Genomic DNA, 24,643 nt, shown 5'->3' with positions numbered 1-24,643 from the left:
GGAAGAGCGAGCTAGTGCGATACCTTGGTAAGTGGCTGAAGGGTGGAGAACGTCGTTAGTGAAATAGAGGTTGTTGACGAAGGTGAGGTAGCTCGGCCTGCCATAGAGAGAACGTGTGTCGGCCCACCATAAGCTACGGGACCTCAAATCGTGAAAGCCCCTGCCTGGAAAATTATTCGCCAATGCTCACCGGGTCATCGACTTCTTTTTCGGAACACGGCACAGTCTTTTCATCGAGAGTGAGTATCGTGCCACGACACCGTCCCGCTGGCGTTTCTCTTCGTAGTGCCCCAGTGGCGATTATGCGTGGAGGGAAAGGTTTCGTGAAATCTGTGCGTAAATTTGCCACGATGCGAACGAGAGGTGCGTGTAAACGTACAGAATTCGTGACGATATTCCTTTCGCTGGTCCGTCGTGGGCACGTGGACGGTGTCGACGAACAGATTCTTAGCCCCTTGCCTTGCCGTTTAAGTTGCACAATTCGCTATGGCACGTGCCACAGTCGACAACAATGACGATCACGTTGAGACGCGTCGAACACGAGGAGTCACTTCGTCCGATCGCGGTGATGAATAACGCACAACTGAGACAGAAGGACATCGGCGAAAACGAGCTACGAAATTGACTCGCGATGTTTACGTCCGGTACGGTACGCTATCTGTGAACCACGTGTCTCACCCGTGAGACGCATGTTCGACCCGTTTCCCTTACCACGAGTCTCGTACGATATTGTAGGCGAAGGGGTTAAGAGAGAAGTGAACTAGAAACGTGATATTACTTTGCTTTTAACCCCTTAAGGACCGTGCTCGTGTCAAGACGGTTTATAACGAGAATTTTTGATCGATTTCTGTAAAGTTACTCGGTCCTTAAGGAGTTAACGACACCGTCCATGTGCATACTTTTCCTTCTCCTACGTTTAGTAACGGTAATCGACAACAGAGTGATTATAAAGGGGGATACACAGACAGCATAGAGACACTCGTTAAACTCCGCGATGTCACCTGCACCAGAGACCCCAAGTATCCTGTCGGGATCTTTCAAAATACGATGTTATGTCACTCGCACGATTGACTTTGCGTCGTTTTTAATCGTGTAACTAAAAGGAAATCTTTTATGCAACGGAACAATGAAACAAAAAAACAAAAATGTTTCGGACAAACGTGAGAGAATAGAGTAAAGTTGTAGGAGACTCTACGGCTCATGACACCTCCACCAAACGTCGAAGGATCGATTTCTACAGAGTTCTAAAGATTCGCGGGAGTTCCGAAGTCGAGGAAGTTTCGCTGAGTTTCTACCTGAATTGTTGTATCTGGAGATGAGATAACCAATTACGGCATACAGACAACCGTCGAAGGCAATCATCAGGAGCACCAAACCCAAAGACATCGAGTCACCTGGGCTGGATTCCTTCCACATGGCGCTCCAAGTTAAGCCGGTCCCTTGAACTTCCTTCCTGGCCGCGTACAAGCAACCGTAACAAAAGCTGGTGGACATGCTGAGACACTGAAAGTATCATTCGACAGCTGACGCATGAGCGATCAAAACTCAAAGATGCTGATAAATCGTTCTCTTTCCTAGAACGCGCGAGGCTCTATCGTGATTTCGTAGGAAATGGCGATTTTATCGCGGTGGCTAACGCAAATGCATCGTTCGAACGCGTTATTTGCCACGGAAATGCTGTTGCAACGCTAGGTGGCGATAACTTACGATGAGGAGCTTATACCCCAGACCAATAACGGCCTCCATAGCAATGACAATGACGTATGGCATGAATGTCAGCAAGAACATAACCACTGTGGTGATCGCGGCCAGGCTCGCTGAGCTGCACATCGTTGAAATCATGTAGCTGGAAATTTGTTCGTCTGTTTTAGTAGAGAGAAACCTGTCGATGGTAATTAACCCGATAAAGCTTACCAGAAAGTTACGATGGCGAACGCGTAATCGATCATCATGATTAAAACTACAGAAGGATCGGATTTTGGTAGAATCTTCCCAACGAGTAGAATCATAGCTATGGAGAACATCACGATTAAGAGTTCTACGAACGTGGTGATGAACCAGGCCATGGTGTTTCGCCAAGGTCTCAATCCCATCACGCTCATTACCTAAAAAGCGAGACTCGTTTGTCGACTAATTTCCATAAATATTTATTTGTTATCCTGGTATTCTTCTTCTTCTTACCATTGCATTTTGAGATTCTCTTTCCCAAACGATGTGTCTGACAGCAGCACCGACGCACATCATCAGCGCGAAGAAGAAACAAACCTGGATTCCTTGAGACTCGTAGAGGGTAGTTTGAAAGCTACAGGATACACAAAATCATTTCGTACAATTATAATGAAATATACAAATTAAGACGATAAAAATAATCAGACAAAATAACTCGAAACTATCTCGCTATGTAACTATCTGATGTGTCCTGACAAATGTGACAAAAATATTTCAAATTTTTGTATCTAGACAATAGATAACGAGTTATTTCATTATTATTGATTCTCTTTTATTCTCTTTACTGTTACTCACAGTACTTAAAAAGCAAACTAACGATTTTCCAATTTTTGTATATTCTTTATCTTCCAAGATACATAGATAACAATTAGGAATAATCATCATACTTGCTCATTGATGAATAAGATATTATCTTATCTCTTTGTTCCATTTTTAATTTCAATATATGTACTCCAGGAAACGAAGAATATATAAAAATTCGCAAATGATTGCTCCGTTGCTTGACCGTATCTGCAAATTTGCATACGAAAGGATAATAAACGAAAACTCACGGTACGTCTTTCCAGCAAGGATACGGCATTTGTTGGGTCACAGTTTTCCAATCCAGGTCCTTCTGGCTCTTCGTCCTCACGATTGCACGATCGATAGAGTCCTGGAGCTGCACAAATCCTCTGAAATATCTCAAATGCTCGATAAAACTGCTCTCCGGGCCAGGCACCCAAAATTGATTTTTTAATCTCTTCGTGGATTGCACGTAGTCCACGTCCATTCGAATTTTGTACACCACATTGTCGGGCAATTCTTGGTCCAAGGATCTGCTGGACCTTTTCGAGGGTTTATCCAAAAAGACAACCCCGGCTAAAAATTCCCGCGTCTCCATCAGAACCCGAGCCTCGGCTTCCATTTCCTCCTCGGACCGAAATCCTCTTATTCGATCCACGAGCACGCACTCCAATAAATCATTCAACATGCCAACCATCGTTATCAAACGTTTGGATCTTTTAAGTCGCCAGGAAATCTCGCTGAGGTTCATATTGGTAAAATCTCCTGGAAAAGGCAGAGACGTTTTGGTAGAAACACGCTCGCGATACCGTCTTTCGGAAAATAGAATAGGTGGACACGTGTATTAGAGGGATCAGAATAATCCGGGAATATCTATATTGTACTATATATAGTTTTCTGGGTCAATTTACCTTCGAAGTTGCCACCACTGAGTGACCTAATCGCGACTTTTATAATGTCCGAAGACATTATGTCCTCAAGTTCCTTTAAATTGTCACTCATCTCGGTAAGATTTGCTAAGTAGGATAATGTTTTTGCGAAACTGCTGATCAATATTCCGAAATGTTCCATTTCCACGAACGTCCTGTTTGCAAGGGTCATTACATCGTTGATTGTCGTGGTGTTAGGTGCGTAAAGGATTTGACCACGAAGCAGTGGTTTCACGTAAGACCATATTATTTTCCCGCCAGCCATAGCGATTACACCCTTGTAGCTGTTTCGGCAGAAGTCGGCTGCGTAGAACAAAGTTTCAGATTTTTCAATTTAAATTTCAAATAGCGAAGTTTCAAGTTTTCCAAATTTAAATTTCAAATATATCAACTTCAATTTCAAGCTGCCAAATTTAAAACGAACGTTTTCTTTTTAATCGGATGATTAATTGTACGTACTTGGTAGGGAATCAAGCTCGATCTTGTCGAATTCTTTGCTATTGTCTTCGAGCTGCGAAATGATTTTGTACAATTGTCCGTTATCGGAGACTATCGGTTGGCCGCACAGCATCTCGCTGGAATCTTGAAGGAACTTGGAAGCTACGAAGTGCGTTTGAATATTTATTAAATACGCAAACTACGCTAATTTCATTTCCAAATTTTGCACAACTTACTGGAAACCGTTTGGTCCGCTTCCACCGCATCTGTTTCCAAAGCTTCCATCGTTGGCATTTGAGATGAAAGTTTATCTCTGAAGAATGGCAACAATTCCGCGGCCACACCAAGATTATCCAGTACCATTTTCCCCTCCCTCTCCGTCAAATTTGCGTTGGTTAATATATTTTTTACGTTCGCGCTCATAAGCTGAAAACGACGAACTTGATTAAACGCGATACCCTCACGCTTGGTATTTTTCTACGCGACTACTCACGGTCTTAAAGATGTAATCGAAGTTTAAATTTTTAATCAAAGTTATGGTCACGTTTTGCCTCTGAGAATCCTCGAGCTGGCAAATAGTAGAGCTGACTTCTTCTGCGTTGATACGATCGCTGTTAAAATTCAACATGTCGCTGAGTTTCTTCGGCGAACAAATGATCTCCTTCAAACTGAAAGCCCTTCTCTCTCTCAGGAAAACGGAAATCATGTCTATCTTGGCCTGGCTCAGCATCAGCGCGACATCGTTGGAAATTCCTATCTTATCCACCAAATATGACTTTACTATATCCCAGTTGTCGAACATGTCCCTGATAGCGTCTGAAAATAAAAATATCACCGAGTTATCGAATCACAAGTCGCGATTATGTTTCATTAAGCAAGCCAACGCTTTAACATAGCGAAAGCATACATTTCCTGTCGAGCAAGCCTAAATTCTTGAAGATCTCCATCGACTCTAACGTTGTGATTATTCGATAAATATCGTCCAGGTCGTTTGGATCCTTGACGAACACTTTAGTGCTCTCCACTATCTCCTTCATTCTACAAAAACCACAACGAAATCTTTAGACCGAGTCAAGCCGAGGGGAAACGTCGATACTCGAAAGAAGGAACAACTCTCACGCGACCCTGGTCACCCAGCCTGTGTCTCGCCTCTAATCCTGTTCCTTCGATCGAGGCATTCTTACCCGTCGAAAAGCTTGTCCACCGTCTTATCCTTGAGGATATTAACCACCCCATCGACGATATCAGGAACTTCCAGGACGTTCGAGAGGGCCTGGAAGTCTATTTTACTGGCGACGTCGAGCAGATTGCCGCTCTCCGCGATAACGACGGACAAGTGCCTGAGGATCTCCTTCAGCCACGTTAAATTCCACGTGGCGTCCATTCGCCATTGCTTTAGCTCGCGATCGATTCGATCCAGGTCCAGGCTAACAGACAATCGATCGGCGATCTCCATCAGGGAATGGTAACTCGACGATTTTGGGTCGTACTGGAACACTCTTCCCGCTTTCCTCGAGCTCAGATAGTTGTATAAAATCGTCCGGTTCCGACATTCCGGCTTTGTCCGACAAAGAGAATCGTTTCTGTCGTTCAGCACCGCGTTCACGTTAATCATCGCCCCTGGCAAAAACGCCTCCACGTCGTCGACGTCCGACGCCTTTACCACGTCGCGGACGGGCTTCCAGATCGGAACGTACTTCTCCGCCATTCTGGACAACGCGTCGATGTTCTTGTGATTCCGGCCCGTGTCCAGAATGAACACGTTCTTCTGCAGGGCGTCCAGCACACCGAGGGCCATGGTCACGTACCTTGAATGGAACTTGTTTTTATTATGGCGCCACGTAAAAAGGACAGTCGCTGTGAAAGGCATTTATTAATTAAGCCGAGGACACGGATATCTCGTGTGCTTACAGTCCGGGCCTGGAATAGGCAGGTTGTCCTACGAATTTATGAAAACACTCGTTGCTCTTCTCTTTGTAGGTCTCGTTGTGAAAATTCACTATGATGTCGACCACGTGATGAAAGGTGCCTTCCAGGCTCGCCATAAATTCGTTTCTGGTTCGCTCGACGCTCAGATTCTTGTAATCCTTCACCTAAGAGAGAGGGAAAATTGTACGAAATCATTGAACATTTGGTCGCAAGTCGAATCGCGATATTATCGATGAAGCGTTACCATGTTGGCAGTTTTGTTCCAATCAAAATCGCTCAATAAGATATCGTGAATCTCTGATATGTTTAACCCATTCAACCGACAGAGCAGATTCGCGTAACGTTGATGGTTCTGCAGCTGAGAATTCAGAATTTCTATGGGAGCAGTGACGCACCAGGGACAACCCCTGAAAGAAAGTTTCCTGATAAATGGGAGGGATCGTAATAAACAAATTCCACGAATGCTGACGGGAGACAGTAGCTTACTCGGTATTCTCAGCGGAATTCAGAATGTTCCCAGCGATCGTGAAGAGCTTTTTCACCACCAAGTGTGCGAGCGCCCTTGAATCCTGTAGAACAATTTTCAACGCGTAGCAACCAACGGATCTAGATTAAGAACGACTAAGATCGAAATTATCGAGCTCACCTCTTTCTTATAGCGAGACAAAAAGTCTTCGAAGGTGCCCTCCTTGAAGGACGTCCACCAAGTGGGAATCTTCGGCTCCTTGAAACCCTCCGAAGCAACTCGTATCATAGTCGATTCGACATGATCGATCGTTTCCAAGATATAAGTCTGATTGTAGTCTCTGGATTGATTTCTCGCCATTCGACCTTCCTGTAAACCGTCCACAAGTTTTGTACAGTTTGTAACACGGCCATCGTGAAAGTTGTATAGTTAGCTGAACGCTGTACCTCGTACTTCACATCAAGGGGCAATATATCGATCAAAGTCAGCTGTCTCTCGGTGAGAACGATCTTCTGGCAGAAGTTGGTAATGCTCGACAAGAGAACCTTCTTCCTCACGAAACTGGGCACGATCAAATATTTGTCGATGTCGCACGGGTGTACCTTGCCAAACGCGAGTTTCTCCACGAAATCGTTCAATCTCTCCGACTTCACGAAAGTGTCAACACCGCTGACGACGAGATTCGGCAGGTCTTCTATCAGAGTCAAGATAGATTTCACCCTCGAGTTCTCGTAGACGATCCGAAGCTTTTGCCAAACATCCCCGCCTGCGAGCAAGTCGAGCGTGAAGTCCAGAACATGAATCGTTCGGACCAATTTGGCAAACTGCTTAGGCGATCTGCTTAACTCCTTTAGTGTCGCTTTCGCCATGTTTAGATTCACTTCTCGAATCCCGGACAAGGTCTCGTTCGACAGGTTCCTCCAGGTGGTCGAATTGAAAATTCTCGACTTTACGACGATTTTGAACTCCCCGTCTGTTTGAAGGCTCAACGTGGCGTCCAGCAGTTTGATTACAGCGGAACTCAACTGTATCGGTCGTGACAAGACGCGTCTTCGATGGATCACTAAGGCCTGTGAAAAGCATGTGGTGTCGTAGACGATAAAGAAGAGAATGATTTCTGACATTTAACCTTACTTACATAGTACTCTGCACTGGTGACACTTTGCAGTAACTGGTAAGGATCGAAGGAGCAAATTTCATTTATGAACCGAGTTCTATTCGGAGTGGACCAGTAGCTCGAGTTAAACCGGAAATTACACATGATTTTCTTCACATTTTCGAAAGTCTCGATGTTATCTAACAGCAGGATCCAGGTACTCGAATAGAGACTGGATATCAAAATGATCGTTTCTTCGGGATGAGTATCGAGGATCTTCAGCAACTGGCGCGCGTCGCTGCTTTCGACGAAGTCCCAGATGTGGACATCGCCATTGGTCGTTTTAATATTGTTCATCGCATTCGCGATGTGAAGCAAACCCTCGGTAACACCCTCGAGTAACATGGTGTTCTGATTTCTTTTCAAGTCCTAAAAATTATTTCGTTATCATCGACAATTGTACAAGAGACTTGACACTCTGCCAAACGATCGATTCACCTTACCGGTTTCTCTTTACCGCGGAGCTCCAGAGCGCTCTTTAACTTGCGAATAGTGCTTAACCAATAATCCGTCGAGAATAGTACCTCGACTTCCACGTCCTTGTTCTCTAAATCCTTGTATAACTTGGAGACCTCGGTTACAAAATCGTACATGTCACCGATCACTGTAAACGTGTAAGATCGGTATTTGTTAAGAGGTTTCAGCCAGAGATCACTCTCCGACAGTAACAAATCGGTGTAAGCATTGACGTTTTCAGGGTCAAGGTCGCAGGTGAAATTCTTCAGGGCCCTATATTGTTCGGGGTCGAGACCGACGAGAGAATCTGACCACCATTCGAACAATTGGGAACAAGAAACACTGCCACTGTACATGTTCTCCAGTAAAGTGTCAATCCGATTACCGATATTCATATTGTCTAATCCGTTGATCAATGTGGCCAAAATATTGGGTAATTCGTAGTAGTAAATCGAGATCGGCGATCTTTTGTAAAATCCCAACAATGCTAAGAAGTTCAGCTTTCGCGGAGAATCCGGCGGTGACACTGGAAACAAAGAATAAATTTTAATCCCTTGAGGAACGAGTTGATTTATTACAACGTGTATAGTACGATGATCAAAATTACAAAGAAACTACTATTTTAGAAAAATTCGATTATACAAGGTTTTGCATAAACTCAGTGGATAAAGTAAAATGGATAAAAGTTAATACTTACAATCTCGCAGGATGTTAGTTGCAGTCTTTATTATCTTGTGAAGGACCTGAGAGGAAAACTTCGTAAGCACGAGAATGAGATCTTGAATGGGCATGTTCCGATCCCTCCAAACATTGCTGGCCGACAGGTAAGTTTGAAAAGCCCACACCGTTTTGTCCAACTCCATGTCAACGTAATCAAGGATACTCCTAAGTCATAAAGACACGAAAATCGTATTTACAAACTCTTCGTGTCGCTTTAGCAATCTATAGCGTTACCCCGAGATAACGACGATTTACCTGCCATCGTTCTGCACGTCCGGCCATCGCTTGTCGAATATGCTCTTAACTTCCGGCACGAGAGACTCCAGGTGCTCCCACAAATTCGGTTGTTCCTCTAGAACAACCTGTTTCGCGTCGTTAATCAGATCGTCCAACTTGCTAGCCAGTTGACGAAAATTTACGTAGCCTTCCGACCAATTGAAAGGCGGTAATCTTGTCTTGTCCTTTTGCTGAAACTGGCACAAGATTCGTTGTGTACCAAACGAAAAGCATCGAGGATAAAATTCTTTCAGGTTACTCACGATCCTTCTTGCCTTCTTTAGCACAGGATGTTCTTGCCATTCTCGAATGAACAAACCTGGATTGCACGATATCCTCTCGATCTCTCGTATTATTTCGCGAGTACCGCTGCGCAACTCCATGGCAGACCCGACGCTCTCCTTTTCTACACAGGGCCATTGTTTTTCTTGCGATTTGTAATCGCCCAGAATGGATATCTGCGGAAGAAAGCACGATTTAAGGAATTTTCTAACCGATACTCTCGACGCTCGAGTTAAAGAGCTTACGAGATGAATAGGTTTCATGGTGATAATGTCGACCACGTCGAGAACCAGAGGAGACAGATTCCTCAAAATGGCGCTTGCGAGAATCGTCGTCTCCGGCAAGTCCGGCAGCATCTCGCTCAACTTCGCCGTTTGATTGTTCTTCAAAATTCCATCAACAACCCTTTCAATGTTGTTGAAGATCACGTTGGACGCCAAGCCAATCGCGTTTATCTTATTGATTTCAGTTGGAATATTGAAAGGATGATTCTGTATCAGGCCGAAGAACTTGCAGATCAAACCTACGCTGCAGAAAGATGTAACGTGTCACCAAAGTAAATATCTGCCATTTAGAAGCGTAATGCGGGAAGATAGGAGACATTATTTTCATTGCTTGCGTACCTCAGCTCGAGAACGTCTTTGACGCTGACATCGATGCTCCACGATGTCCGGAAATCTTCTTTTAACTTTTCCAACCGAGCGAAATCGTAGTTGGAATCCTCTTGATAGATCAAACTATCGATATACCGATAAATCTCGATCACTTTCACGTTGAATTCCGTCCAGTTGAAATCCGTAGATTCGTTGCGCGATATTTCAGTCCTTATTTCAGAATCCATTATCGTTATAACGTGGCAAACCAATGATTTCAGTAGTGTTTCGTTCGAACCTTTTGGAAAATTTATTAAAGTCGTCTCATTCGATCTCCTGCAATAGGCATCCATGAAATCGTCGTATTCCAGAATTTTCAAAGCCTGTTGAACGAAAAGTGGATTCGATAAAACGATAGACAGATTTCTAGGATAGCAGGAATACACGATACTCGTTCTTCCAGAACATTTCCTTGTCATCAAAAGAAGCATCCAACTGATGAACTAATTTCATAATTGTCTACCAACCTTATCCTTGTCGGTTACAGTCAAGTAGAACGATTCAATCAGCTCCATCTTCCTCTGTCTAATTTCACCGATCCAAGTCGTGGGTCTCAACCGTAAATGATTCAGGATTCTACCAGCGAGTACGTCCATGTCCGACAGGTCAGATTTAATAACCGCGTAAGATAAACTGGTGGACCCGATCGATTTCGCTATGCTCAAGTGGACACCCAGGCTGAAGAGAGCAGAGGTAAGTAGTTCTTACAGGCTAACCTTTCTTACAGAGAAAGAAATCGATCACGTGTCTAATGGCGCCACTCACATGTTCATTCTTCCTTGTTGCTGAGTTTCTTCGAAAGCTTCACCCCATCCTTCGCTAAATTTAAAGGCAGTCCAGTCGGGATCTGGCCTGCTCGGTAACTTCAAGTACGACACCAATTCTTTCGTGCTGCTCACGACCGACGTCAGGTTCGATTTCTCCACACCGATCACTTGGTTGAACATCATGGTGATGGCAGCTAGCAAAGAGTCGCTTACCTGCCAACGTCACCGCCATACCATGAGAACGCGTTACGAAGATTGCTCCTGTCAATTCGAGCGAAACAACGCTTACGAGGCTTTCGAAGTTCTTCAGCTCGAAACTGTCGTACACGTCCGAGATAAACTTCCTTCCGTCATCGCTGCACAGTACTTCTTCGATGTACCTAGATTCGTTCTTCTCGGCCCTGAAGAAGTCGAAGATTTCGTTCATCGTCTCATCTCGGCAAAAATAATCACCGGGATTCTTGAACCGGACCTCTTCCACGAAATTCTGAAAGACGCATAGACCACGTTACGCGTTCCGAGAAGGTGTGTAGGTGTGTACAAAAACTACGATGTTTACTCGCCTCTACGAAGTCCAGTTTGGAGAAGGATTTAACGAGTGTTCGATAAAAATTCGGGTCCACGTTTGTTAGCAATTTTTGCACCGTGTCTTTATGATTTATGGAAATATTGTAAATTCTGTACTGAACGTCCTCGTGAATAACAGCGACATGGTGCAGCAACCTGGCGGTAATTTGCATGCCGGCTAAAATGTAACTCAACATGGCTAGAACTTTTTGCGACAGAAAATCCCTCAGTCCATCTATGATCTCGGCTGATCTGTGAAAGAAAACGTTTCGAAATTTTTCCACGATATCACATTCGCAGAGAAACTTTCCGCATAAACAGCTGAAAAATCTCACAGCTGCAAGTCGTCCGTGTGACGGTCCAAAATCTTCTCCGTCAATTGGGCGCCATCGTGCAGCATGGCAATGCTCAAATCCAAAACTTGAGTCAAATTCTCGGTCTTCCTTATGTCCCCGAACACGGTTCGAGCCGTACTGGACAAACGTTGCACTATCGCGAAGAAACTGTCGGTGGATTCGGTGGTTTGACCCTCCATCATCCCTTTTGCCAACTGTAGTAACTTTTCCAGTCTCAAAAATATCTGTCGCACGGTAGACCAGTCTTCTTCCTCCGAGAACACCGGATCCAAAACTTCCAACGACTTGTGCACGCTAGGATTAAATTCGGGAATATGTATTTTCTTCGACGAAAATTCGATCGAAACTCGACGTGGCTACTTACAAACTCGGATCGATCTCTTTAAACGTGACGTTCTTGAACACCATTATCATCTTTGGCAGCCATTGGTGTATCCTCAAGTACTCGGGGACGTACTTCTTCACGATCTCAAGGTCCAGGATCGTTTCCACGGCGCTCTTCAAGTCCTTGAAAAAATCGTAGTCGCGAAACTTCGCCATTACCCGGTCCGCCATTTCCAGCAACCCTGAGAAATCAAGGTGCTTGGACAAACTCTCGAGCATGTTGGGTATCTTCTCCGAGTCGATGTCACAGAGGATCTTCGAAATCTCCGCGTAGTCTTTCTCGTTTGGCAGAATCAAGTACTTCTTCAAACTTTCCGGCGAACAAATCACTCCGTCGATATTAGACGAACCGAATGCCTCGATGAGCTGAAAATCAGTCGGAGAAATGTTGCAAACAATTCCGTCGGGGGATGGATAAAGATTGTCTGGTTGAATGGCATGATACTGACGTATAGCAACTTTATGGACGAGTCGAACAGTTCGTCGATCAATTCCTTTCGCGCTTGCGGTACCTGCAGCCTGAGAAGGTTCTTGATCTCCTCGTGGTTGTTGAACAGATCACCCAGTCGAATACCTCGATCTAGTTTGACAAATTCGTATACTCGATGTAAAGTCAGCAATACCCGCGATAGGAAACGAGGTGTTGAGAAACTCGTGCGTGCCTACCGAACAACGCTTTGATTTCCGGTCTGGTGAGTATCTGCGCCATTGACTTTAGGAGCTGGATGCTGTGCGGCAACGTGCTGACAGCCGAAAGAATCGTTTCGTTACCGAGCATCGGCTGCAACTCTAGCATCAGTGGACCTAGACTATCGTGAAAATAAATTTCCAACTATGCTTTCATCGAAGTAACATAAGCGGACGAGTTTGAGGGCCACTTGGCGCCACTTCCAGTCTCGCTACACGAGAATTTTCGTATCTCGTAGGAAGATTTAAGAAAATTTGTCAAATTCCGTGGAGCCAGGTGACACGCTGTTATGGTGAAATGAAGAGAAGAAAAAGAAGATATTAGGAAGAAGTATAGCAACTTGCTGTACTAACGTGGCGTTTTTGTAAGATGGTACTTCTTCGTATTCCGATAGAGGATCGCAGGGGTTCCCGATGCTGCAAATGAAACTCTGAACGAATGGGAGCAGGCCATTCTGCGGCATCGACCTGGCAGGAAATTGGCAAGTTGGATAGTACTTTGGATCCACGTTGTCGCGAATCGTGTAGAGGATCATGAACACGACCACGGGCCATACGAATACCAGAGCCAATATGCCCTAAACATTGAAGTTTGTGCACGTGCTTTTAGCTACCGTCTCGTCCCTAGAAATTCAGGGCAGTTCTCATTTCGCGGAATATAATTACCGGCTGACGTTTTCGGACGATGTAATTCTTCCATAAGAGAAGTCCGATCTGGTCGAGCCTCATCTTCGCCGATGTCGCGATAGATCTGAAAAATGAATCGTTACATTGGCACGTGTCGTTCGCGTCTGTCCGCTATACGGACTCGCGTGACATCCGACTGGATTAGAAAAATATACGAAAGCTCGATTTAATCTCGGCTTAATCCGACAGTAAAATACGATGGTTTGATAATAGCAGACTATCCTATTTCGAAAAAATTCGCTAGGAAAGTTGCAGAAACTCTGTCATCCCGTGGAACGCAGAAAAAGCAGAAAGTAGAAAGAAGTATTGCAAGACGTTTCACCTCTTTCATCGTGCTTCTCGCGACTCTTTCCTTTCAGAATTCAACATCCCGCTGCTTCGTGAATCGAATGAGAAAAACGAAACTCCTGGAACAACTTTTTCCCGATGCACCGTTGATTTTCGAGGAAATTTCAAAAATGTCATGGCAGGATCGATGATGGGGAGCACTCGAAAAGCGAGCCGCGATCCATAAATCAAGATTGAACGAGAGAAACCGATCACTGATATATCGTGCAGAGCAGAACAAATATTTGAAGAGCGTAACAAGCGTGTCTGTCGATACACCGGCAACCGGAAATGCGCTTCACTCTGTCGCGTGCTACTCCGGGATCCATTGCGGGGAAACGGAACAATGAGCCGTACGGATTGCTTTTCGTACGAAGAACGAAGTCGATCATTCGTACGTGTCGTATCAGCGTTCCGATACATGCTCGACCTTTATTTCTCGCCGAAATAACGGATTTGAAAGTGAACCAACTTCGAACGTTTAATATATTCTAATTTCCAGTGAATAAATTATAGCCTGAATGTTAAACGAGAATTTAATGCATGCCGCTCGGAAACGTAATGAAATAAGCTTTGCCTTTGATATCGAACCTCCTGAAATTGATATGATCGCGTTCAGTTATTAATACGGCCGACGTTATCGTTTGTACGCGATTCATTCTATATTTTACAGGTAATTCCCGTACGAGATGGGAACAAAAAGGAGAGCCAACTGATTTATTTGTCAATTTTCCCCGAACTTTGCCGCATTTTGACCGTCGCATTGTTTCAATTACGAAATTAAAGCACGGATCGGCGTGCACGACACCCTATCAATTTCTCCTCCCGATCCGACTCACAATTATTCCTCGTTGATCGTAAATTGCCAGACTAAAATGGTGGACGGAAGTCGTCGACTATTTTCGACGCTGTTGGAACACGAAATAATCGGCAGACATAGATTACAGATTCATCGCGTAGAATATACGTTTGATACAAATTTCGCGAAATCCACGATTTCGAAGGCAGGAACCGGTCGATCGTTGCGGGAAATAAACATACCGAACGACGTGTTTGTATTCGCGATGGTCGACCTCCAAATCGGCTAGCGTGCTCGCGCACGAGTACTCGTTCCGTACACCCGTCATTACTTCAGTCCAAGATTACGAAGATCCGAGGTAATTATTGATTGAAAAATACAATCTATGCTCTGTCATTTCTATAATCGCAGAGATTCCCGGATGCGTTTGCGAAAATTCTCGAAAACCTCCCGAACACCGTGGCAAAGGCGAGTTGTTGAGGATAAGAAGAAGAAGAAGAAGAAGAAGAAGAAGAGTCTCGAAACCAACGTGCCCTCACTGGCTGGTTGCGACGTAGAAACTCCTGTAGCAAATCTAAAGTTTTCCCTGTTTCGTGGTAGCGTAATAAAAATATGCATATGAGCAATCGGTCGTCGGGTTGACTGAATAAAATTTCGTGACGTAACCCAGCGTACACTCGCGACCGTGAATTCACGTGTCGCTATGCCCTATTGACAATCGTCTGCCGTTGAGTTATCGGTCGTAAAGAAACTCGTTTCAGGTGCTATAGTTCCGGTTCGTGGACGGTTTCATTCATTAGCGCGTCACAGATCGTGTGCACTTTCACTGCGTTTGTAAATTATGCCAACCAGCTACGTACGAGCGAAGCACGCGGTACATCGTCCGGGGGTGTCTATCGCGATAACGATGAGAACGTGTATGAAATAATAGGAATTTCCAGTTTATCTTCTTTCCCTCGGGGGGTACAATAATGGGAGGAAGGATGTCTCGTTCCCAAGAGACACTGGCGCAGAATTATCCTCGTGGTGTACACGATAATTGGAAAACCAAAGTTGATCAAAGTCGAGAAGCGTACATTTTACTTCCGTATCGTTCAAATCCGCGATATTCCTTGGGACATAAACGAACACGTTTCGTTAAACGAATCAAAGAAAACCTACACACACGCTGATTAATGAACATCATTCCGTCTCAATGTCACTCTTCCCTCTTCCTCTCCAAACGACTGACAACCCGAGATTTACTACTCTGTAATTTACAATTAAAAACACCAGACTGCGGTTACCATCACGATCGATTCCTTATTAACGAAATGTTCTCGATCATTAAGGACGTGTAGCGACCATCATTCTCATCCTCACCACTAGATGGATTCCGACTTTTTCGCAAGTCCTCGGAAAAACCCCAATTCCTATATATATAACTTCCCGACCTTCCAATAGTATACCAGTGCCTAAGACAGGACCTGATAGGGTTTAAACGTATGTTAAATTGGCAGGGCCTGCTAGGGTAGCCTTACTGATGAGTCCGGGCTAACAGGCCAGGGACGAAATACATCCCTTCCTTTTCCTACCGTCTCTTCTATCCATGCCACCACCACAGAGGATACTTGTGACTAGCTGACTTCAAAACGACCATGGGGGAGGACCCCCACAGACGTAATAGGATTACACGGTTCAAAGTCGACGAGTCGGCACAAGACAGGTAAGAAAACAGTGATTAACGCTTTTTCCGATACCTCGATATCCTTGCACGCCAATTTGCAACGATCGTGGTACAGGAATATCACGTTCACAGTCTATCGAGGAAGATCCTCGATATCAGAGGCCAACGATGGATCTCTGACCCCCTGCTCTCGTAAAAATTCATGCCATCGTGCTCCGATCGAAACGCGTTTAATCAGCAGTCGATGACAACGTATTTAGATATTACGTATCGACATAAGTACGTATTTAGATCGACACAAGACCGTCAAACTTAATTAGAATGAACAGCAACATCGCTTTTCTCGGAAGTCTAAACAGATTGAAGCGGGAGCGTAGCTGGTCGAGCAAGTTTCCCGATGCCATCACCGCGGGTAGACCTTGCCGATGGGCAAAGAAGAAAAAAGGATCTCAAGGAGTCTGGTCGCCGTATCTCTTACATTTCTTCGCGTGTTCTCAGCTACGAGAACAGTAGATCGAAAGTTCGCGTCGCGTTGGAAAGACGAAGGCGTCCGAGTCAGCTTGGACCGGTAAGACTCCATCGAGACGCTCCGCGTCGCGTCGTGGCTCTCGAAAATTCTGCCCGAGCATGCATAGGAAGAGACAATCGGGGGACAATCGATGAAAAAGGTAACAGCGAACTCGTAGCGAGCAGAAGAAGCAGAAGAAGGAGCTGAGAAAGGAGCAGAAGAAGGCGCGTAGGAGGAAAGGCTTGAAATATTCTCCCCGAAGAAAAAGAAGAAACGCGACGCCGCAAGGGGAAACATGGTCGAAGCCATCAAAACAAACCGCACAACGGACCACGTCTGACCGTTTTGAATTTCAATTCGACGTTTTGCATTTCGCGTTGCGCGTAATTCCTGGACGAGGCGAACGCCAACGCGAGAGATGGCTCCAACATCGAGAGAAGCGTTGATCGGTAAACGATACCGACTCTTTGCGCAACGATGCAATCACGATGTTTGCTACTTACGTTTTCTCGCTCGATGAATTCCTCGGAATCGCGCGGATCGATAGATCAGCAGACGCTTTATCCGCGAACAAAGGCCAACGCGGCAGCTGTAATATCACTCGAGCTTCATCGATCTGACGGGTCGCGAACTCGTGAAACCGCAGTCACCAACACCGCGTGCACACACCGTAACCGGGCGCGGGAAAAAGGGAAAAAACGGCAGGGATCGTTGCACCGATCTCTAGTCTCGCGATTAAGGGCCAAGATCAGCAGCGGATCGTCGTTCCGTCGTCGAGACGACTCGAGGACACAGGTGAAGGTGTCGTGTCGCGATCTCCGGTCGAGGCGAAGCTCGGACCCGGGCCACTGTGCGGATTTTGGCAAACGCTGCGATCGAACGGCCGCTACTTCCTCAAGGTAGCTACTCGGGACGAAAACACCATTCGAAAGGGAACTCGTCCCGACCTGTTCCCTCGGTTCACGATCCTCCTCGCTCTCGCTGCTCGTCTCGTAAAAGAGAAACACACCGGCTCGCGTTTATGCACACTTGGACGACGGTCGGAGGCCGACTGTTGCCACCACCGTGATCCACGACCACGTGGACCTTAGCAATGCCTCAACATCCGCTCGTGAATATGTATTTATAGGCTCGTACACAGCGACACGATTGCACGCGTATATTTCTCACCCAAATGATTCCCTCGGGCCCGATACTCTTCAACTTCGTTCGTTTCTCTTCTCCTCTACCCCTTCGTTTTGCCTGACTCCTTTTTAATCCCCAATTCTCTGATTCAGTCTATTTTATCGATATCAGGTTTTTTTTTTGTTTGTTTTGACGCGATCGTTTCGCAGCCTTGCAAGATATTGACAAGGTGTGACGGAAAAATCGGTCTCGCTGATAGCGAAATTCCTATTAACTCGATTCCTAGAACAGTGAAAGGAATGAGGGAGAGGAGATAATCCTGCGAAAGATCGATAATCGTGAATTTGCTCATCGTGCATTCGAAGGACAACGATTTGTAGATCTGCGAAAGGCCGAGACGTCGAGACAAGGGTTCACCGCGGGTGATCTAAACGATCCGAGAAAAAGATCCTTTGATAGAAATAGGAAAGCGTATTCTTGACACAAACGCTAGAGGTTCAGTGATTCAAACTCGCGCGGAATTATCATGAACTCTTAACGCGCACAGTAATCCTATCGATTTAAAATTTAAACGATGTTATGAATAATCAGTAACATTATTGTTTTGCGGCGCAATTGTCGGGCAGCACGTTCGATTTGTTTTATTACACTGATCACGGATATTCGAAACTGTGTAAACCGAAAAATCTCGCGTAACCGTTGTATCGTATAACCACGGAAAATGAACAGAGAAAATTTATTTTTCGGCCAATTCTTCCGCCAGTACCTCGCAATTGTCGGGCAGCACGTTCGATTTGTTTTATTACACTGATCACGGATATTCGAAACTGTGCAAACCGAAAAATCTCGCGTAACCGTTGTATCGTATAACCACGGGAAATGAACAGAGAAAATTTATTTTTCGGCCAATTCTTCTCAAATCCTGGTAAATCGTTATGCCTTTACATTCTAAGTACGTTACTGACATTTAACTTGTTTACATTTAATTTGTTTAGCAAATAAACGCGATCGAGACTTGAGATAAAGGGGACGATTCGCTGACCTCTCGTTGTATTGAAACGTTCAACTGAAACCAATCATGTGCGGCGAGCTATCATTCCCATTAGCCAAATTCATCCCCTCATCGGCCAAACGATTGTTTCGGTGATTAATTAGTATTCGTTAATGTTATTCGTACGGATTAAAATAAACACACGCGGAATCGTGTAATTATTGAGTTAATTATTGTTCGAAGGAACATAGGGAACATGACCGAAATTCGCGTGTTATCGTCGAAATAAACGGATTCTCGTTCATCTTTAAATGGAGTTATCTTTTTCGCTGCTAAAGGTCATTAATTATTTACTGAAAATAAAGGAAACCACATCGATGCATAAATTAATCGAAACGATTTATTCCCGATGAATTATCAGGCTAATAAAGTCCAACAAAATTTCGATAATGAACATGATTCACTAAAGGCCACTTACGAAACGGTAATCTTAAGAGCTCGTTGGTAAACACGCGATGACGTAAATATCGCTCGAAACAGTGCCTCTTCCTGCATCCTCAATGACGAATCTCCCATGAATATTTCCCTTCACTTTCATCAACAAAGTCTTCCAGTGAAACCATTTTCAATCTCTGCTGACATCCCACACCTGCGTCTATTGTAACGAACGTACGAAAAGCAGTCTCTTTTTTTTTCACGACGGGTGCCAGCGAAAAATCGTGTGAACCGGTACAGGGAAGCGGTTCGAGGAACCTCTCTTTTCGAGTGCATCAGAGATTTTCCGCGTGGCAACTTCGTCGAGAGATCCACGCGATTTCTTTCGTAGAGCAGAATTAAATATTCGCGTTTCCATGGTATAATCCAACGAAAGGAGTACAACAAGCACGTATTTAATCGGGACGAATTAAAGGTTGCTGGAACAGAGATGAAATAGACTCGACGGGAATACGAGTGTTCTTGCCGCAGCTCGGCTCAGGCAGGTAGAGGTGTAACTTCAAGAAAGGTAGACATCGCAGGAGAGGGAAAAAAGAGCAATCGTATACCCGCGTTAATGTTCTCGCAGCGTGAAGAGAAATAAATGGCTCGAAGACGAGTCCACCGGTTTGTAAATATCCCCGCGTCTCGGAGGAGCTTTTAACGCTACGCGACCAAGAAACTGAAGACGCCTGATCTTCTTCGTTTTCTCCCGAAACCAGCGAGGTCACCTCGGCTGGGAAGAGGTCCTTCTTTTTTCTACCCTTTATCAGCCACGGGTGGTAATCCTATTAGCAGATACGCGGGTGAATAGCGAATTTCCACGTAACCGAGTCGAAAATCCTATCCGGCTGTATTTTTTAAGCCCCGTGACCGAATCTAAAAATACGAAGCACGTGGTATTTAAAAAACGAGCCAAAAAGCGAGAACCTGTCCGACCGGAGCTCGGCCTCCGCGTCTTATTTCGTGGAAATCGAGAATGCTGGCTGCATATGCGTTGCATTATACCGACCTGGTATCGGGTGATGCGGCGACTACGTCAGAAAATAAAGAAACAGTTGCATGAATGCACGCAGAGAAGAGAATCCGCTGGGAAGAAAAAGTGAAAGACCTGTTTCCGTCGTTATATCGTCTTCGTGCGTTACCTAATAAATACGCAGAGGTTCAAGGGAAAGAAGATCGGCGAAAACATGGTACGTCTGGTTTGCCAAAGGACACGGTAAAGGAGCCAATTGGTCGCTAATTAACCGAGTTCTCACGCAGCTCGTGGATTTCCCATGTTCGCGCTGTTTTCCATACAATATCCATCTAGGAAAACAATGCACACGGTCGCTTAGGCAAATCGGTGATATTGCAAAACACATAATCTAACAGTTGCAATCGCGCATTAATAATTAGATTCGTGAAGCTCGATCGATTCTCGCGAAACCACGAGCCTGTTCCTATGGTTCTCTGAAATCAGTCTCTTCGTCGAGTACGATAGCCTTCTAAACGAAACATGGGTCCAGATTCGCGGAGAGATCGCGCTGACTCGCGTCTATTTTTGGAGGCAGCGACGAGAAAGAGAATATTCGCATGCATCAGATCGGAGGAAACATGTTGGATAGCGTTAAGCAGGAAACCGTCAAAGGATGCAAAGTATTAATTACTGGAAATTGCAATCAAACGTGCGATATGGTAAGAAAGAGACTCGATGAGGGAACAAAGAAGGAAAACAAGTAAGACTTGAATCTGTTGCAGCATCGAGTTCAATGTCAATAATTACGCGGAGATTACGTGGATTCGACCAGGCTGTTGTTAACACCGTTTCGACTTGGCCAAGGTAGACCGTGAATTTTCTCGGTTACCAATTACGATAAATACTCCTCATTTCGACTTCCGCACCCACCACGGCTACCAAGAATTCGACGAGAGCGAGAAACTCGAAACCGATTTTTCTTGTACAGTTTGGCTATTAAGCGAATGAAAATTAAACGTTCGTCGTAATAATCGAGAATACGGATACCGGTCACAATTTTCACGGTTACGAAACGGTACGGAGTATAGCAGATTCTGATTAAACGCTTGCAATTTGCAGCTCCACTGTGTAAACGTGTCCAGTGCAAATAGGACATCTCGTTCTCGTTTCGTAATGATCACAGGTACGCGGACGAAAGGACGTCGCGTCGTCGATGGCGATAACGATGGTAGCGGAGAACAGAAACTCTATCCTTCGCTATCGTTGCTCCTTGCTGTGTACCCGTGGTCAAATATCGCTAGCGCGGCTGGGTGTCTCCGATAATGCCACTAACCAGAGACACAGAAAGGAAGAGAGGCATATATTTATGAGTGGAAAATATTAAAAAGAATGTTAATCGTGCAACGAGTTATCTACCTTTCCGGGAAACTCCATGTCCGGCGAACGATACGCACAATGCACTGTCTCACAAAATGAGTACTCCGCTGAAGCGTTGCAGCACGCCAGGCGACGAATAATGCGTCGTTAATTGAAAGATAACTTTTTGGATTTTCATATTAAGGAAAAGCAGAGCAAAGAATTTGAAAAGAGAAAAATATCAATACAAATTTATTTGAGTTGAATTCCATTGTACAATTACATGGTTATATATTTAAAAATACTACCAGTTTCGAATGAACGTAAGAATAAAATAAAATGTGTGATATACCTTTTTCGAACGAATGTTGATTAGGACATTTTGAGACGAATCCAATCATCTAATTTCTACAGATCTAGAACATAGTATTCCTCGTAGCCGGGAAATATACTCTTGCACCTTTCTAACCAAATCTTCACGTTCGAATACGCATCCATATTCACCAGAACCTGGGAAAACATTATGAGGAACGTATTCCAACTCCCGGAATCATACTAGTTCCAGTGGTAAGAGGATAACTTACCACGGAATTCGTCGCGTTCGTAACGCAACTAATATCCGCAAGAGTGTAATCACTACCAACAAGTCATTTCATCTGAATTAAAAATCCCTTCAAATACGCAAACGTCTGTCTTCATTATGCCATCTCTTCAACAAAATCTTTCCTAGGGAAAAGTATTAATTTCTATAAAATTGAAAAATGAAAGTATTATAACGTTAGAAAAAAAAAAATAAATAAAACGAGAAAATTAGATTTATGAGGTATAATAATATAGATATAATAATAAATATAATAGCATTAACTGTAAACTTTTCGAATAATTCCTCTTCAATGTCAAGAGATTGTGGAATTATCAATTATCTGTCAGTGTGATAGCTTTATATCATAAACAGCTATATAGTAGTCAACATTGCGCCAAGTTTCCGGATACGATTTGTTATTTGTAAAGGGAACGGACTTTGTCAAAGTCAATCTCACTGACTTCTAAGACCTCTTGTTCCAGCAAGATAACCTGTCTCTATAAGAAATTAATACCCCACGATATTATTCAGTACATCTATGGCGTCAAGGTATTTAGCAAACTCTCAAATCCTATGAAGGGAGACGGATCGAATGTTTACATTCTTTTAAATATCTTTGTAACTATGTTTCCTTCGCTTTTTATTTCACACAGAGTTTTTCGTCTCCGAGTTCACGTAGGCTTGTCTACAAATTACGAGCTTGCTCGTTTTTTCTCTTCAGAAAACTAAAAACTTGTAAAATTAGTTCGAGCCTGCTGGTAGTTATAAGTGTAGAAGTACACGTCCGGAAACGAGTCGCTCGCAGTTGGCCCATCACGGACAAAAATGTGCAGTTAGCCGACTTTATTAGGCGCCGTAAAAGGTACATAGGATGCTCAAGAACTTCCTGCTGGTATCACATAATGCTCCTGCGCGTACATACGCGCAGAAAGGCGAATCGCATTAACCTCCTTTCGCGCGACTTAATCGGCCGCCCCGATGGACGCACGCCTTTGTCTACGGAAGTAGCATCGATAGAAGTACGCAAACCAAGTGCCATGTAAACGTACAATAAGCGTATTTCTTTTCCATTTGATGATACGAGTAGTCGAATTCACCGTGATAAAATTCGTTCTTTTGTTTGCTATATGCCGAGGTTGAAATAAATTTAAGAAACTACTTCGCTTAGAATTATTTTCAGCTACCATTGTCTCATGTGTGTTTCCCAGCAATGGGGAAAACGCACCTGATGGCACCATTGGATAAGGAGACTGTGAAAGAGATGGAGGAAGCTTGATACATGTAAAATGAAGTTTGCTCTCCCTGGTGTATACATGAAGAATGAGTCACTCACGGGGGCATTATTCATAGGAAGAAAAAGTATTGACGACTCAAAGTGGAGAAACTGATTGATAAACACTCGTTTCCACAGACCTGTCTGATATAGAGAATCGTCTATCCACCAAGTAAGAAACGATAGCATGGCTACAATTAACCCTTTGCGGACGGAGCCGCTCGACGGGCGAGCGTCGCTGTGGACGACATGTATAGGAGGGCGCAGTAAAGAAAATATTCACCCTACCATGGTCTTGCATCCTAAGTTTACATTATATTGAAGATAAGACTTCATCGTTCAAAAGTCTCTAATTTCATTGAGAGGCAACTTGACTTCTTAGGCTAGTATACCCATGTGTATCTTATCGTTTACGACGACAGACGTACGCCAGCCGCAGCACGAGAGTTGGGCGGATATATCCGACACTCGTCCGCAAAGGGCTAAAATGATATTGGTTACCGAACGAAAAACAGATATTGAATGAAAAAAAAAAAAAAAAAAATAAAAGTAACTAGCGGTTACCTGTCCGAAAGAATAAAACCTTTATCGTTCAACGTAAGAATCGTGTGAATAGAATCAGTCTAACAAAGAACAAGAAAAGTTATAAACAAGCAGATATTTAAACTTAATCTCAAGATAATGCATTCTGTATTATCGGTCAGAAAAAGCGCAGAGCTTCCAACTTTGTCCGATAACCAGTTCTCTTTCTTTGTCAGGTTAACCTCGCAGACATCGAGCTTTAGCTCAACAGCATGTGCCACCATTAGTACTATGGAAGACGTTGGGGTAATATCATGCAAGTATAAAAAGACGTCCTACATTTCTTCTTCCTGTAAAAATGATAAAATCTTTAAACATCGGTAACATATTGATACATTTTTAACATTCTTGCACAAAGTAATACTCATATATCCTTAATACGATACTACAATATGCAAATAACGAAATTCAGGTATCTATAATCTGTTAAGCCTTCGTCCGATTTCTATAACGTAACATAATACATATAAGAAACTCTGATACGAGTACGACGAGGTCCACTTTCCTCGTCTCACCCTGCCATCCCTTCCGTATGTTATATTGTTATATCTACAGTGTAGAACAAAAATCAGTTAACCGCAGCAATAACGGCAGTTCAGTACACTCTGTTGGTTTCTGCTTTGTATATGCGTTCAATAGACCAGTGGCTTTCAACTTTTATTTCATGTACTATTCAACTAACAAGTGATCAAATCACATACCATTTTGTACTCAGTATATACATATTGAAATATAAC

At 44.0% G+C, this 24,643-nt stretch overlaps 1 protein-coding gene across 2 annotated transcripts in view; it reads right to left on the bottom strand.

The window, feature by feature from the left end:
- Window positions 1-17,731, bottom strand: part of ldd (lipid droplet defective) — a 33,446-nt gene extending 15,715 nt beyond the window's left edge. The window contains exons 1-35 of one of the 2 annotated variants that reach the window (XM_017910916.1): window positions 17,068-17,730; window positions 13,244-13,328; window positions 12,932-13,155; window positions 12,557-12,699; window positions 12,340-12,470; window positions 11,871-12,256; window positions 11,486-11,800; window positions 11,147-11,402; window positions 10,873-11,070; window positions 10,582-10,796; window positions 10,284-10,494; window positions 9,787-10,139; window positions 9,409-9,691; window positions 9,145-9,339; window positions 8,861-9,078; window positions 8,583-8,770; window positions 7,873-8,411; window positions 7,412-7,798; window positions 6,720-7,343; window positions 6,454-6,642; window positions 6,294-6,376; window positions 6,052-6,214; window positions 5,790-5,971; window positions 5,063-5,686; window positions 4,786-4,916; window positions 4,372-4,694; window positions 4,115-4,304; window positions 3,900-4,040; window positions 3,423-3,743; window positions 2,781-3,276; window positions 2,182-2,302; window positions 1,915-2,105; window positions 1,708-1,846; window positions 1,296-1,503; window positions 24-164 (exon numbers count right to left, since the gene is read on the bottom strand). In XM_017910916.1, the coding sequence (XP_017766405.1) occupies window positions 24-164; window positions 1,296-1,503; window positions 1,708-1,846; window positions 1,915-2,105; window positions 2,182-2,302; window positions 2,781-3,276; window positions 3,423-3,743; window positions 3,900-4,040; window positions 4,115-4,304; window positions 4,372-4,694; window positions 4,786-4,916; window positions 5,063-5,686; window positions 5,790-5,971; window positions 6,052-6,214; window positions 6,294-6,376; window positions 6,454-6,642; window positions 6,720-7,343; window positions 7,412-7,798; window positions 7,873-8,411; window positions 8,583-8,770; window positions 8,861-9,078; window positions 9,145-9,339; window positions 9,409-9,691; window positions 9,787-10,139; window positions 10,284-10,494; window positions 10,582-10,796; window positions 10,873-11,070; window positions 11,147-11,402; window positions 11,486-11,800; window positions 11,871-12,256; window positions 12,340-12,470; window positions 12,557-12,699; window positions 12,932-13,155; window positions 13,244-13,306 (8,572 nt within the window). In that variant the 5' untranslated portion in view covers window positions 13,307-13,328; window positions 17,068-17,730. Of the gene's footprint in view, window positions 1-23; window positions 165-1,295; window positions 1,504-1,707; window positions 1,847-1,914; window positions 2,106-2,181; window positions 2,303-2,780; window positions 3,277-3,422; window positions 3,744-3,899; window positions 4,041-4,114; window positions 4,305-4,371; window positions 4,695-4,785; window positions 4,917-5,062; window positions 5,687-5,789; window positions 5,972-6,051; window positions 6,215-6,293; window positions 6,377-6,453; window positions 6,643-6,719; window positions 7,344-7,411; window positions 7,799-7,872; window positions 8,412-8,582; window positions 8,771-8,860; window positions 9,079-9,144; window positions 9,340-9,408; window positions 9,692-9,786; window positions 10,140-10,283; window positions 10,495-10,581; window positions 10,797-10,872; window positions 11,071-11,146; window positions 11,403-11,485; window positions 11,801-11,870; window positions 12,257-12,339; window positions 12,471-12,556; window positions 12,700-12,931; window positions 13,156-13,243; window positions 13,329-17,067 lie in introns of both variants that reach the window. The other variant, XM_017910917.1, reaches the window with a different exon arrangement.
- Window positions 17,732-24,643: the final 6,912 nt, after the last annotated feature.

Source organism: Eufriesea mexicana, unplaced genomic scaffold, assembly GCF_001483705.2.
Source record: "Eufriesea mexicana isolate 0111107269 unplaced genomic scaffold, ASM148370v2 scaffold107, whole genome shotgun sequence".
In the NCBI taxonomy this organism is placed as follows: domain Eukaryota; kingdom Metazoa; phylum Arthropoda; class Insecta; order Hymenoptera; family Apidae; genus Eufriesea; species Eufriesea mexicana.
Note: the sequence above shows the minus strand (reverse complement) of the source record. Positions and strands in the feature narration are given on the sequence as shown.